General features: G+C 40.3%; 2 protein-coding genes across 4 annotated transcripts in view; one reads left to right on the top strand and one right to left on the bottom strand.

Annotated features, from left to right (window-relative positions):
• The window catches only part of MTOR (mechanistic target of rapamycin kinase), a 62,849-nt gene that overhangs the window by 34,267 nt on the left and 15,467 nt on the right, over positions 1 to 13,115 (bottom strand). For both annotated transcript variants that reach the window (XM_015648473.2, XM_015648474.2), the window contains 7 exons: positions 12,471 to 12,583; positions 11,855 to 12,017; positions 11,520 to 11,612; positions 10,699 to 10,845; positions 9,886 to 10,028; positions 9,129 to 9,291; positions 8,872 to 9,017 (listed from right to left, as the gene is read on the bottom strand). In XM_015648473.2, the coding sequence (XP_015503959.1) occupies positions 8,872 to 9,017; positions 9,129 to 9,291; positions 9,886 to 10,028; positions 10,699 to 10,845; positions 11,520 to 11,612; positions 11,855 to 12,017; positions 12,471 to 12,583 (968 nt within the window). The remainder of the gene's footprint in view (positions 1 to 8,871; positions 9,018 to 9,128; positions 9,292 to 9,885; positions 10,029 to 10,698; positions 10,846 to 11,519; positions 11,613 to 11,854; positions 12,018 to 12,470; positions 12,584 to 13,115) is intronic.
• On the top strand, positions 1,587 to 8,080 carry ANGPTL7 (angiopoietin like 7). 2 transcript variants are annotated; one of them, XM_015648475.3, is made up of 5 exons: positions 1,587 to 2,477; positions 4,032 to 4,135; positions 4,446 to 4,640; positions 5,419 to 5,617; positions 6,581 to 8,080. In XM_015648475.3, the coding sequence occupies exons 1-5, from the start codon at positions 2,099 to 2,101 to the stop codon at positions 6,748 to 6,750; spliced, it is 1,047 nt and encodes a 348-aa protein (XP_015503961.1). In that variant the 5' UTR covers positions 1,587 to 2,098; the 3' UTR covers positions 6,751 to 8,080. The 2 variants fall into 2 exon arrangements, with proteins under 2 accessions (XP_015503961.1, XP_015503963.1); XM_015648477.3 differs by having other exon boundaries at positions 4,035 to 4,135.

Below are 13,115 nucleotides of genomic sequence, written 5' to 3' on the forward strand. Positions count from 1 at the left end.
ATTAGAGGCAGAACAAAAAGGTCAGGCTTTCATCTGTGTGCAGTGGCACTTTCTGGTCTGAAGTATAAAAAGCAATTTTGCTATGGAAGGTTTCTGGAATGTCCATGACAAAAATTGACTGAATCCTCTGGTCTGCTATGGAGGTGCCCTCTGTGCTTCAAACAAATTGTACTTGCATATTTCTGGCAATATCTCAGCTCACCAGTCCCACACACGACAGAACCAGTGGTTTTCTCCTGAGCACAGCACACAGGCAGTCAGGCACCCACAAGACAACTGCTTGTCTGCAGAGCTCCAATTCTGACCTCCTCCTCATGATTCCCTCCTCCTTCTCTATGAAAATTCAGGTTTATGAGACACCTGTACTCATATTCCACTCCTGCACTGCTCTGATTACTTCATCTCCCAAAATCTTCACACTCCTGTGGGTCTGTTTTGGAGAAAAACAGCCAGCCCCAGTGCAAATCAAAGGCAATAACAAAGCATCAAGCAACAAGTGTATCAGAGCTGAGGAAGGAGACAAACTGCATCAACAAGCAATTGTGCTTTCTATTTCTTTAAAATCAAATGTCAGGTCAGCAAGGCTTTTCTAATGGTTCCTAATCAAGCAGAAATCCTGCAGCCACTTTGGATCAGCAAAAGAAGCCAAGATGGGATAGTGTGTGTCAGTTGGGTTTGTCCTAATGTCCTTTGTAAGAGGTGCAAGATTAGCTTTCTTTTGTTTCCTTGGACATCAAGAAGCTTTCACAGCCTTTATGCAAGGAGCAGATACATAAGGCATTTAATCCTTTATTTCATCTTATTACTGCCCATTGTCATAATCAGAAATTTTGCAGGAAGATGCAAGAATCCACATGTTAGGCAATTACAGAGCAGCTGGCCTGAGAAGAAACAACTTATCCTGAAGGATCTAGAACTAAGTTTGCAGACCTTTTGCAAAAGGCTGCACCTTTGCTGAAATGGCTTCATTTGGAGCTCAAACTGCTATAATTAAATTATGAACTGTTAAAAGATATAAAAGAGAAGAGGAAGTTGCCATCTCAGCCAGCTGAGACAGGACTAATACTCTGAATCTCTAAAAATTTAAGATTACTCTAAAATCTACTCTTTATGTAACTCTAAGATGTTTTAATTGCCCATAGATTTTCCTCTCTAAATCCTATCAGTAAACTGGCCTCCCTAACACTGGAGTTAGATCACATTGCCTGTAAAAACAACTACCCTGTGTCAATTTTACATAGACTCTTACCATTACTTAATGTCCTTTCACTTGCCCACTGTGAATAAACAGAGGAGTGAGCTTTTACTTACACATTCTCCAGATTTCATTTCATCCCACCCTCAGATATTCCATTTCTAAAAGAACAGCAGTGGATTTTACAACATTAATAGTGCAGAGACCCCAGTGTCCAGAGAGAAGAGGATTTGATGCTTAACTAATTAATTTGCTAAAATACTGTCAAAATTAAGAATTTATGCAATCATAGAGTTGCCCTCTACAGCTTCTGGGGTTGTAGTAGGACTTGAAGCAGCCAGGGCTATGTTCCAGGGAGTTACCTTCCTTGAACTTCTATAAACTCACCCATTTTGAACAGCCTTTTCACATTCTGGATCTCTAATGCTCTCATGCTATTTGAGTGCCAGAACTAGTCACCAAGAGGGCTCCAATCCAATAGGCAATAATTGCTGGAAATTCTCCTCATTTCCTAGCCCTCTCCTACACCCCTTCAAGACAGAACTGAGGGAAGTTTCTCTTGCTCTCTCCAACTTTTCCTGGCTGAAACCTGTTCCAATTTCACCCTGTAAACACCTGATATGAACAGATGAACTGGGAGGGGCCAGCAAGCTCTTCATAACTTCAGAGGGGTGGAGGTAAACAGAAAAATAGTATATAAGATGCTTTGAGACAGACTTCCAAACTGCATAGACTCTGACAGGAGGGGTCTGAAAAAAAGCCACTTCTTCAGGCTCCACCTTCAGAGACTCACTTCACTGGAAGCAAGGAAGGTACCAGGCTGCTGCTGGAAATTTCATACCTATCCCAGCTGCATTTGGACTACTGCAGTCAGCTGGAAGGTTTCTGTTGCTGTAAGCAAAAATGCCAGCAAGAGGCACGGTTCAGCTGGCATGGCTCTGCATTGTCACCGTGTCTGTGGTGATCCACCCGGCTCTGCTGCAGAAACCTCCCAAGAGGAGAATGAGCAATGGCAATGCACAGCCCAAGATGCCAGGCTGCTGTGAGGAGATCAAGGAGCTCAAGCTGCAGGTAGCCAACCTGAGCAGGATGCTGCAGGAGCTGAGCAAGAAGCAGGAAGGGGACTGGGTGAACGTGGTGATGCAGGTGATGGAGCTGGAAGGGAGCACCAAGCAGATGGAGTCCCGCCTCATCGATGCTGAGAGCAAATACTCCGAAATCAACAACCAGATAGACATCATGCAACTGCAGGCAGCTCAGACGGTCACACAAACATCAGCTGGTAAGGAGGGAGTCCCCAGGCTCCCACATACAGCTCTCAATGCACAACTAATATTAGTTCCTAGTGCTAATGCAGGTAGAAAGCATGCACACTCAGTACTGCTGCTTAGGCACTGACCCTGAGAAAACCAGTTTGAGTTCCTTCATCTGTGTTTTTATATCTATGTCTGTTTTTAGGGAGTACTTCATTTCTACAGTGAGGAATTCAGTCTAATATTTCATTTTCTGAGCTCTACAGCACCAGTCCTAAAAGGATGGGAGCTCCTTGGTAAGGGAATGGCTTTGGCAGTAATAACCTTTGAATTCACAGTGCTGACAGGAGACTAGAAATTGTTAAAACAATTAGAAATGCTCTCCAGGAATTACTAAAGATTTGTAATTGTGTCTTTATGACTATCTCTAAACCAGAGTAAAAAAGAGTGATCCATTATTTTTGAATGGTAATTCTTAAAAATTCAAGGCTGTAGATGATGCAAGATAACAAACTGTGATATACACCTAGCCAGACCACAGTTAAATTCTTCAAAATTCTCTTCCCTGAGGGAAAATTTCACTGCACACAGTGATTGCACAGGCCTGTACTAAATGTGGAATGCAGGTGCATTTTTAGGTCAGCTACCTGTAAAGGCACTTCTAGAAGAAAGCATCCTCTTTGTTGTTGACTTTTCTCTTCAAATGAAATTCACTGCAAAGAGCTTAAATTGTCTCAGTCTCAACTGGGTTTGCCAAAGGACTTCATTTGGATTATTTTTTTAACATTAAGGAAAAACTTCTCAATTTATTTACTTTATTCTTCCTCTAAAATAGTTCCACCTGGTTAGTTTTGACACATCACTATTTACAGTAGGCCTAAAGAAAAAGTTACACCATAACAAGTCTCTTGGAAGCTGGAGAAAAAGCAGTTACACATAGCAGAATTGGCCCAGAAGGTATTTAAGACAGATGTGTCTCACCTCACCAGTTAAGAGACATTTTTTGAAAACTGTCAGACATTATAAAGCCTTGCTTCAGCTCATTTATCCTTCTCAGAATGGCTGTGCATTTTAGCATCTTCAAGTCAGTTCATGCAGCAGGAGGAAAAGAGGCTTTCACTGTCTGACTGCAGCTAAAAGACACCTTTCTCTGTCACAGATGCCAGTGCAGAAAGGGCTGAACAAATATCCTTCACCCACAAACTTGGCCAACCTGTTCACACACTCAAAACAGACACCTGGCAGCAGGCCTGGCCATCCCATTGCATGAGTCTTTATTACTTAGGAGGGGGCCAGCAAATGTACTTTCCACTCAGTGGCAATGTGATGAGAAAGCAGACATGTCTTTTTGTGTAGGAGAGGTTAAAAAAATTAAAATAAATTAATTAATTTTAAAATCACAAAATCCCCAGTGTTACAACACCTTTTGCCAATGAATGCACTACTCAAAACTAAGAAAATGTTAGATTTGTGAAAAGCCTTCTTCATTACTCCTTGTATTACAAACTAAACTTTGCAGAAAGCACCTTCACAGCTGAGGAGTTTTTGCTGCTCAGGTTCTCACTTTCTGGTTCTGATTCAAGTAGATGCTGTTTATGACTGCTCATCACTTTACCAGAGGAACTACCGAATTTCTGGTGTTTACAAGCTACCTCCTGATGAATTTTTGGGAATTCCAGATCTGGAGGTAAGGATATTCAGCACACAATGTATATTACAAGTCTTATAAAATATAATAATCAAGAAATACTTCTCTACAGAGATGAAAAGAGCACACACTAAGTTTTGGTACCTAAACTTGCCACCAACATCTTTACATAAGCAAACTTCAAGGATGGAAAGATTTAAGAGAGAAAATAGAAAAAGGGTTTATCTAATCATTTTTTGCCATAGAAATTTCTTCTGGTTGTGAAATCTGGAACAATGTCTTGTGTTAAGAGAACTGAACCTTCCTAAGTCTACTGACAAGTAACCACTGCCTTTTTTTCCTATTCCAGGTGTTCTGTGACATGGAGACAGATGGAGGGGGTTGGACTGTCATCCAAAGACGTAAAGTTGGTTTGACATCATTCAATAGAGACTGGAAACAATACAGGGAAGGATTTGGCAATATTAGGGGAGATTTTTGGCTGGGAAATGAAAATATCTACCGACTTTCAAGACGCCCCACTGTTCTGCGAGTAGAGTTGGAGGTAATTAATAACCTCTTAATTTCAGCAGCAAATCTTTTGATTCTCCAATACCAGATAACATCTCCTATCTCTATAGGAGGTCCAAAGAATTTGCATGCTTTAATTACAGGAGAAGGAAGTAGGATCAACCTGGGAATACATTCAAACACAAGACAGAAGTATGTTCTCCCCTGTGCAAAGTCAGTGGCACAACCTTGTGTCTTCAGAACATGTGGGGTTTTTGGAAATCCTGCAGAAGGCACTGTAGACAAAGATCAAACTGCTGATCATCTCAGATTTTAAAATTAAAAAAGAGATGTCCCATAAAGTTTGCAAGCCTCTGAGGCTTTTCATTTTGCAGCACTTCCTTCCAGCCTGGGTACAAGAGTTTGCATTGTATTACCCTCAGTTTTTTCACTCTGTTAAAGGCTTGGGTTTGACTTAGACTAGTTTATAGCTGGTACAATAACTTTGAGGGATGGGATGTGTATAAACTGAAAAGCTTAATATCTAAGGGAGGACTTCATATCAAAAGTCACTGTTTCAGAGAGGAAAAAAATGACTTGAGGCAGCACACTGACACAAAGATATTGAATATAAGAGCTGCACATGAGGTTTCCTACATATTGTACAACAGCAGTGCAGGTAAGACTTAGAAGTTTCATGCTTTGCTCTAAAAGTTCCTTTGCCTTAACACAGCATTTTCACAGTCTGAGACAGTAAAAATATATGTATATAATCACAGATGTAACCATAACCATTGTAATAGAAGTGATTTCTTCTCCCCTGCTCTGTGCAGGACTGGGAAGGGAACACTCGCTATGCCCAGTACCGGCAATTCACCCTGAGCAATGAAATAAACAGCTACCGGCTGTTTGTGGGGAATTACACCGGCAACACCGCGCGGGATTCCCTGCGCTACCACAACAACACGGCCTTCAGCACAAAGGACAAGGACAACGACAAGTGTGTGGATGACTGTGCCCAGTTCCGTAAAGGTAAAACACACTAATCCCCTCCTGTCCCCAGGGAGCTGCTGGGGTCCGTTGTAGAGAGCTCAACACTTCTTCTTTCCGTGCAATTAGTAAAATCTGAATGGCAAATCAAGAGAGAGGTGACCAATTCTGGAAAATACACTTGTGTAACACTTGTGTAACAGCCAGGGAAATCTGGCTGTTAAATGTGATTTGTAAAGAGCCAGATTTTGCAGACATCAGTACTCTGAAATAACTGTGTGTTCTCACCTAGAGTTACCCAGCTCATTATAATATCTGCCAGGCTATCTCACATGCTGATACAATACAGTGATACAGGAAGTTATTCCTTAATATCAGGTTCTTATTTTTTCTTATATTTTTCTAAGTTTTCAAGTCCTAGTATTAGGCACCTGAAATTCTTCTCTTGTATTCACCTCCACATTCAGCTTGACTTGTGATAGCTACTCCTACCTATCACAAGCCTCTAATGAGGTTATTCTCTTCATTTAATTTAGTATTTTTATTTGAGTTCTGTCAGAGATAATTATCTTCATTACATTTTGCTCTTTAATTTCCCCATTGTGTCCCAATACAACATGCAAATAAAACTGTTGATCTCAGTTTCAACAAATATTCACAGAGTTCAGGAACTTTTTAAACACCTTAAGATGCTCTAGTGGATTACCCAGATTGATTTCCTATGCTAATTCACTGAGTCAGAGTCAAAAACATGTCAAGGAAATATTCCAAGAGGAATCAGCAATTAAATGAAAAGCTACTGGATTAATTTGACTAAAGAGCTGTAATGCCTTTAAGTTCCTAAATACATATGTTAATTTTTAAATTTACCTGCAACCTCAACCATCAGAAGCTCCATGGGCTCCAGGGATTAAATGCTGCATCCTGCTCACTGTCATCCACAAAAAGCAGTAATCATTAATACAAATGACTCACCAGGAATCTATGAATTTGTTTCCTGACAAGGTGGATATTGGTACAACTGCTGCACAGATTCCAACCTGAATGGGGTTTATTACCGCAAAGGAGAGCACACCAAGAACATGGATGGCATCACCTGGTACGGCTGGCACGGATCCACCTATTCGCTCAAGAGAGTGGAGATGAAAATCCGCCCAGAGGATTTCAAACCATAGAAGGATTCAGCATTTGATTGTACATCATGTCACCATGCAAAAGGTGGGCAATGAACAGCCAAGTCATTTTTCATTTCATCCAATACATGCAACAGCTATATACTGGTGGTGTGCACAAACACTGATGTCAGTCACAGCCACCAGTATTATCAGGGCTCAGGCTTATTTCCTCCTCTTCAGGCTCTTTCCAAAGGGAAAAATATTGTGTTAGAGTAGGTTAGAACTGAATGCACTTACAGCACCTTCAGAAAACCTATGGGTGTGATTTCACTAGCAGTGTGATTAGTGGGTTGCCTTAGAATTATTAACCAGATAGGCAGGGACTGAGAAGGAAAAACCTCTTGGCTTCCTTTGCTTCAGCACCTGGAGCAAGCCCTGCTGAGCAACTCCTTTCAAGAAACACTCAAACCACAAAAGTTATAGACTCATTTCAAACCAGAAGAATCAATCAGAAGTGTCCCTGATGCACCTTCCTTTAGTGTGTAGTAAGTGGTTTACTTTCCCACAGAAGAAAGAACAAAGCTCAAAAGTGTTGTGTTAATTAGAATTGTCCAGATTCTCCCCTGAAGTTTTACTGCCACCTCCTGCTGCTGCCTCAAGTAATCCCCACTGAAGGCTGCCCTAACAGAGAGTAATGCTGGAGGAGCATTTGTCCCATGGGTCCTCCAATGTTTATTTCTATCCACACAGATCACCTAAATGCTGATAAAATAGAAAAGCAACTTTCTGGGCTGACCCCAAATTATGTTCAGGTTATGTCAGTAAAGCTGAGAGTGAACAGCAGGTTAGCCAAAAATGTCCAGACCCAGCCAAAGAACTCAACTCCAACACTTAAAACCACTGTATTCATGAGCAGAACACTAGTCCACACCAGAGAATCCCTAAGTGCCAAAAGTTATTTCAACATAAGGGAATGTTTGCTAACACAGCAGACTGAGGAGTATCAAAATCTGTTTTGAAAACTACCCCAGCTGGAAGTTACCTAGAGGAAGTCTGTCAAAAATAGTACACTTCTCCCTCACATAACACAGTGTTTAAAGTTAAAAAAGAATGAGATTCCTCCTATAGCCTGACCAATGTTTGAATATGTTGGAAAAGATTGTTATCATTGAAATTATCTATTTTTATTCACCTTGAAGAGAGTTTGCATCTAGATTAGGTTGTTCAGTCCTGTGTGAAATGGAAGATAAAGGTGTCTTGGGAATTTACATATGTTCAAATATTCATACTGCAAATTTCAATTGTGTGGAACTATTTTAACTGTGGTCTGTAATGGATTTTTAAAGGTTTCTAAAACTTTTTCATTTCTAATAAATGGTTTCATTTTTAAGTGTGCTTTATGTGAATTCTTTCCTCCTTAACTTGCTTTTTGATACACAAAAAAACAACTGCATGACCAAGGAAAAAAATACACTGAATTCTGTGTTTTCCTCAATAACATGAGGCAGAACAAAGGGTAAAAAAATAAAAGAAAAAAAAATTGGAAAACAATTCCAAACAAGTAGAAGGGTTGAAAAATTCACTGCATAAAGACAAAATTAAGTTTTTGCTCAACCAAACTCAATTTGTTCATCTCAAATAGCTGAACTAACATTTCTGGGATATGGAACAGAGATTCACATTTTAAAACATGTAGTTTAGCACCAAATCCTGTGCAGGCATTCCAGGCTAACATCAGTGTTACTGACAAAGCTCAGAAACAACACATACTTTATAATATCTTTTATCTGATATATGAGCAATGAGACCTAGCTAGGCTAAATCAGCAGAATGTGATGAGAAATTTTAATTAATAACTTCAGCTGTTCTGACTTATTTATATGCAGGTGTAGAAATCTGTCTCATTTAACTGGCATCACATTTCATAGTGACCTTGAAGGGTGAGAGGGGGAAACCAGAACTTTACCCTGCACTTCTTCCTGCAAATCTTCCCTGGGCTTCTATCAAAGTTTTAACCACACTGTAGAAGGACAGAACTCAGCAGTTAAAATTGCACATTTGCAAGTGGTTTAACAACATCTTCTGACAGAGTGAAGTCCTAAGAATTGCCTAGATTAATCCTAATGGTATCTTAAATTGTAGCTAAAGCAAGAGAAGGAATCTCAGCAGTTGTGGTCCTACCTGATGAGAGACTCTAGAATAGCTGGGGTGGGACCCTTTTGAAATTCCAGCTCTTTGTAGTGAAGGGCCTTAGCATATGCTCGACATTTGGCAGCTCTTTCCCCCAGAAGGACAATGCCATTGTCATCTCTCAAAGGCAGTGGGCCCTGGGAAGGAGCACACACATCAAAAGCAGGGTAAGTATTACAAAGCAGTCATGAACTCCACACAAAGCAGCCACCACAGCACAAGAAGGAGTTGCCCAACAGCATCTCTACCTTGTCACTGTGCTCCATGAATTCTGCCAAGTTCAGTAGAGTCTGAGTGACTTCTGCAATATCCTGAGAAGTCAAGGCCAGCTCGATGCTCCGGATCAGCTCATCCTGCTGGTCTTCATTCAGTTCAGACCAGCATGAAACAAAAGCAGCATTGAAGAGGTCTCTGGGGAGGAACACAAAACACAGTATGAGGTGGGGATTCATGAGAAAAGGTCTGTTTGACAGTGGGCTCAACTTCTTACTCAGCTTAAAAATATACTTACATTCCTATTTGCAATAAATAGTGATTGTTTTTTATAAAGGTAACTTCTGTGAAATCTTCATGTAAAAAATACAGAGTAGGCTGGTATACTGCAATAATAGAAATATTGTACTAGCATATGCTATCAAAGTTTCTCCAAACATGCTGATTGCAAAAAAGCACTGCTGTTTATTCCACTAAGAGGCATTTTTGTTCCCTACAGTAAATACTCAAAACTATTTCATACTTTGCTGTTTTTCCAGCTTCACTTATGTGCTTTATCTTATTTTCTAGACTAATATGCTGAATTTCAATGAAAGATTTTGTGCACATCATGGAGCAGCCAACTAGCAAGGGTGGAAATGAAATCAAGCTGTTGGCTCTTTGATTAATGCCAAAGCAGGAATTATCTCTGTTTATGAAACCTAAGAGCTTCTAAATAACCTTATTTTTCCTTTTTAATATCTGCCTTCCATCTGCCATTTCAAATGAGATAAAAATCCACAAATTCTGTACCGAGCCATGGGATTATAGGCCTGAGCCAGGGCCCAACATGAGCGCAGGGATGGTGAGGAAGAATCTTTCAGCAGCTCCAAACTCAGTCTCCTTAACCATTCCAACCAGTCATCCTTGGAAACTCTTCTTGCTGCTCCCCAGGCCTGCATACAAAGGAAGATAATTCACTTACCAAACAAAGCAATATCCAAGAGCAGAATAAATCCATCAGCAGGCAGCATTACCTCTTTACAGCTCCAAACCACACGCTGAGAATCCCTTTTCAATTTCCTGAAATCCATTACCTTTACCAGATAATCTGCAGTACTTAAGTCTCATGTCTAAGAAATTTTCCCTAAATGTATTCCTGCACTGACATGGCAAGTATTTAACATGAACAGTCCTTTCTCTACAAAAAATATGTGTAAAGCTGAAGTCACTGTTAAAACATCAGCTTAAAAATACTTAGTGCATTTAGAATTACGTTTTTAAGTCCAGCATTTTCAAACCAATCCATCCCATTCCTGAACTGTGTGCTGCATGCATGTACTGTTCAAACTACCCAATGCTTAGTTCTTATTTCATTGGCATATATAATATATATAATTCTTAGTTCTGCCTTCAAGAAAATATAAAACTAAGATACAAGAGGAGCAAAAGCAAAAATCTGAAAAAAGGCAGAGGCTCTGAAAAAGATATCTCTGATAGCAAGAGATTATTCATTGTGATCTAGATAGTCTTGTTCATACTTAACAAGCAAGTGTAGAGATTACTTCACAGCCATTAACAGTCTCATAGTTCAAGGTCTCATCTTTAAAGTTGCTCCAGTCTTACCTTCTGCAGGTTGATGGTGCTCACATGTAATTTCTTCATGGGACCTGTTTCCACAGGGCCAGTGGCCAAAGTTTCCCCCTGGTTGCTTCTCAACATTCGGTGCTGATAAATCAGGGGATCCTCCTCTTCATCAGCAAGAGTGTAGCCCTACAATAATTGGTTTGCAATGAAGATCACACATACAGAAACAATTCTCAACAAGCCAAAAAAATCAGAACATTTGCAGCAAAATCTTACAGCAAAATCTGTGAAGCAAATAACCATGTTTCATTATAATGATTACACCTTTTAAGCCAGAACTCTAAATGATATCCCTTTGCTACCCAAGGTAACTGTCAAGAACTCTTACCTACTAGTATAAAAAGCCAAAATAATGTACATTAAAACAAGCACTCTTGCCTATTTGACTTGCTAGTTGCTTGTTCCACACAATTTGTAAACCAGTGACTAAATTTTTAAAATGTAAGATATCCCACAGAAAATACTGATATAGCAAGGTCTCCTCAAGTCCTGAAATCAAGGAAAAAATAGGATAAACCACATTTAAGAACTACCAAGAAAAAGATCAGTAATGACAGTGGCTAAAAGTCTAAGTTCTTCCCTAGAACTTGCCATGATTTTTCTAAAGGAAATATTTAGTACCAGTAGACAAAAAAATTGCCCAATGCAACCTCAAAGTCACCTTAAAAAGCTTCACTTAACACAGAAACAGAGCAACAACTACTCCTCATTCTATGAGTAAATCCAAGTGAAGGTTCCAGCTGCATCTGCTTCAACATGACAACATCCCAAAAGTGCAAACTGCACACTTTTCAGCTTACCTTTACAATCCTGCAGATGAGAACATCATAGCGCTGATGGTTAATTCTGTGTCGCACCAGGACTTTGTTCACCATCGGGATAAAAATTTGGTACTGTAAAAGTGAAGGCATCATGAACTTGTTACTCACTGGCACCAAGAGAAGTAAAATTCCATCACATTGTTTCATTGATGAAAAACCAATCCTGGCAGTTTGATTTCAGTAACTCCCAAATCCAGAAACAACTAAGAGAGGAAAAATCAGTTCTCTTGGAAATCCACGAACACATTACAAAAATTCAGCTTTAAAGCCTTGACCTTTGGGATAGTCACACCTTCTGTGAGCTTTTTTATTACCTTTTTTCCCAGCTGGAACACCAGAGAGGAGAGGGTGTCCATTGCAGTTGTTCGTAGCTCAGGGCTCTGATCTAGTGTTCGTACGATGGGATGAATAATCCGTGAGGCGTAATCCGTGAAATCCAGGGACTCTGTCAAGCGGTCCACTGTCTCTAGAGCAGCTCTTAAATCAGAGCAAGAACAGGGATGAACTTATCTCTCAGAGTGTTAAGAAAGAAGAAATAAGACTGAGAAATACTTAAGTGCTCAGTCCTCCTAGGATTAATAATAATAGGAAAAACAGGCCAGCTGTTAATGCAGCTGTACTTTCAGGACAGTTTGCAAGTGACTAAAATACTGGCAGGTGAGAATCAGAAAATTTTAAAACCCCAAAGAAACAACAACAAGAACTAAAACAAACAAACAAACACAACAAAAACCCAACCAAAACCCACCAACAAACCCAAAAAGCTAGTAACACCGCTGTGATGTCCAAACAAAAATAACCTTGTGAAATGATTCAACACAACAGCTGAGGGACTAAGGGGTATTTCATTGTAAATGTTCAGCCACTGCAGAACTTGGATGTCACAGGTAAAACTGCAAAGAGAGAGACTGCAAAGCCACCAGCACTTACTTGCGAGCCACCACAGGAACATCTGGGGCATCAAATAGCTTTACAATGGGAGGTAGTAACAAATGAAGGTAGTCATCCAGGTTAGCTCCAAAGAGCTGGATCGCATTAAGTAGCTGGAGAGAAAAGGAGAATGTCAAGGGGTTTGAACAGATCTTAAAGATCATCTAGTCACAACCCCCCCTGCCATGGGCAGGGACACTTTCCACTAGACCAGGTTGCTCAAGGCCATATCCAATCTGACTCTGAACCCTGCCAAGGTTGGAGCATCAATTTCCCCACACAACCTGTTCCAGTGTATCACCATTCCTGCAGTAAAAAATTTCTTAATATCTAACCTCCATTTCCTCTCTTTCAATTTGTACCTGTTACTCCTTTTCCTGTCACTACAGCTCCTGACAAAGAGTCTCTGGCTGCCCTGTCTTTTCATATAGTGGGTCTCCATACAACCTTTTCTTCTCCAGGCTGAGAAGCCCCAGCTCTCTCAGCCTGTCTTCATAGGGGAGGTGCTCCAGTTCTCCTGTCACCTTTGTGGCCTGCTCAGGACCTGCTCCAACAGTTTCATATCCTTCTTACATTTAGAACACCAGAACTGTACATAAGGCTCCAAGTGGAGTCTCACAAGAGTAGAAGAGGGAGAGAATCACA

The sequence above is a fragment of the Parus major genome, chromosome 21 (genome assembly GCF_001522545.3).
Source record: "Parus major isolate Abel chromosome 21, Parus_major1.1, whole genome shotgun sequence".
NCBI lineage: Eukaryota > Metazoa > Chordata > Aves > Passeriformes > Paridae > Parus > Parus major.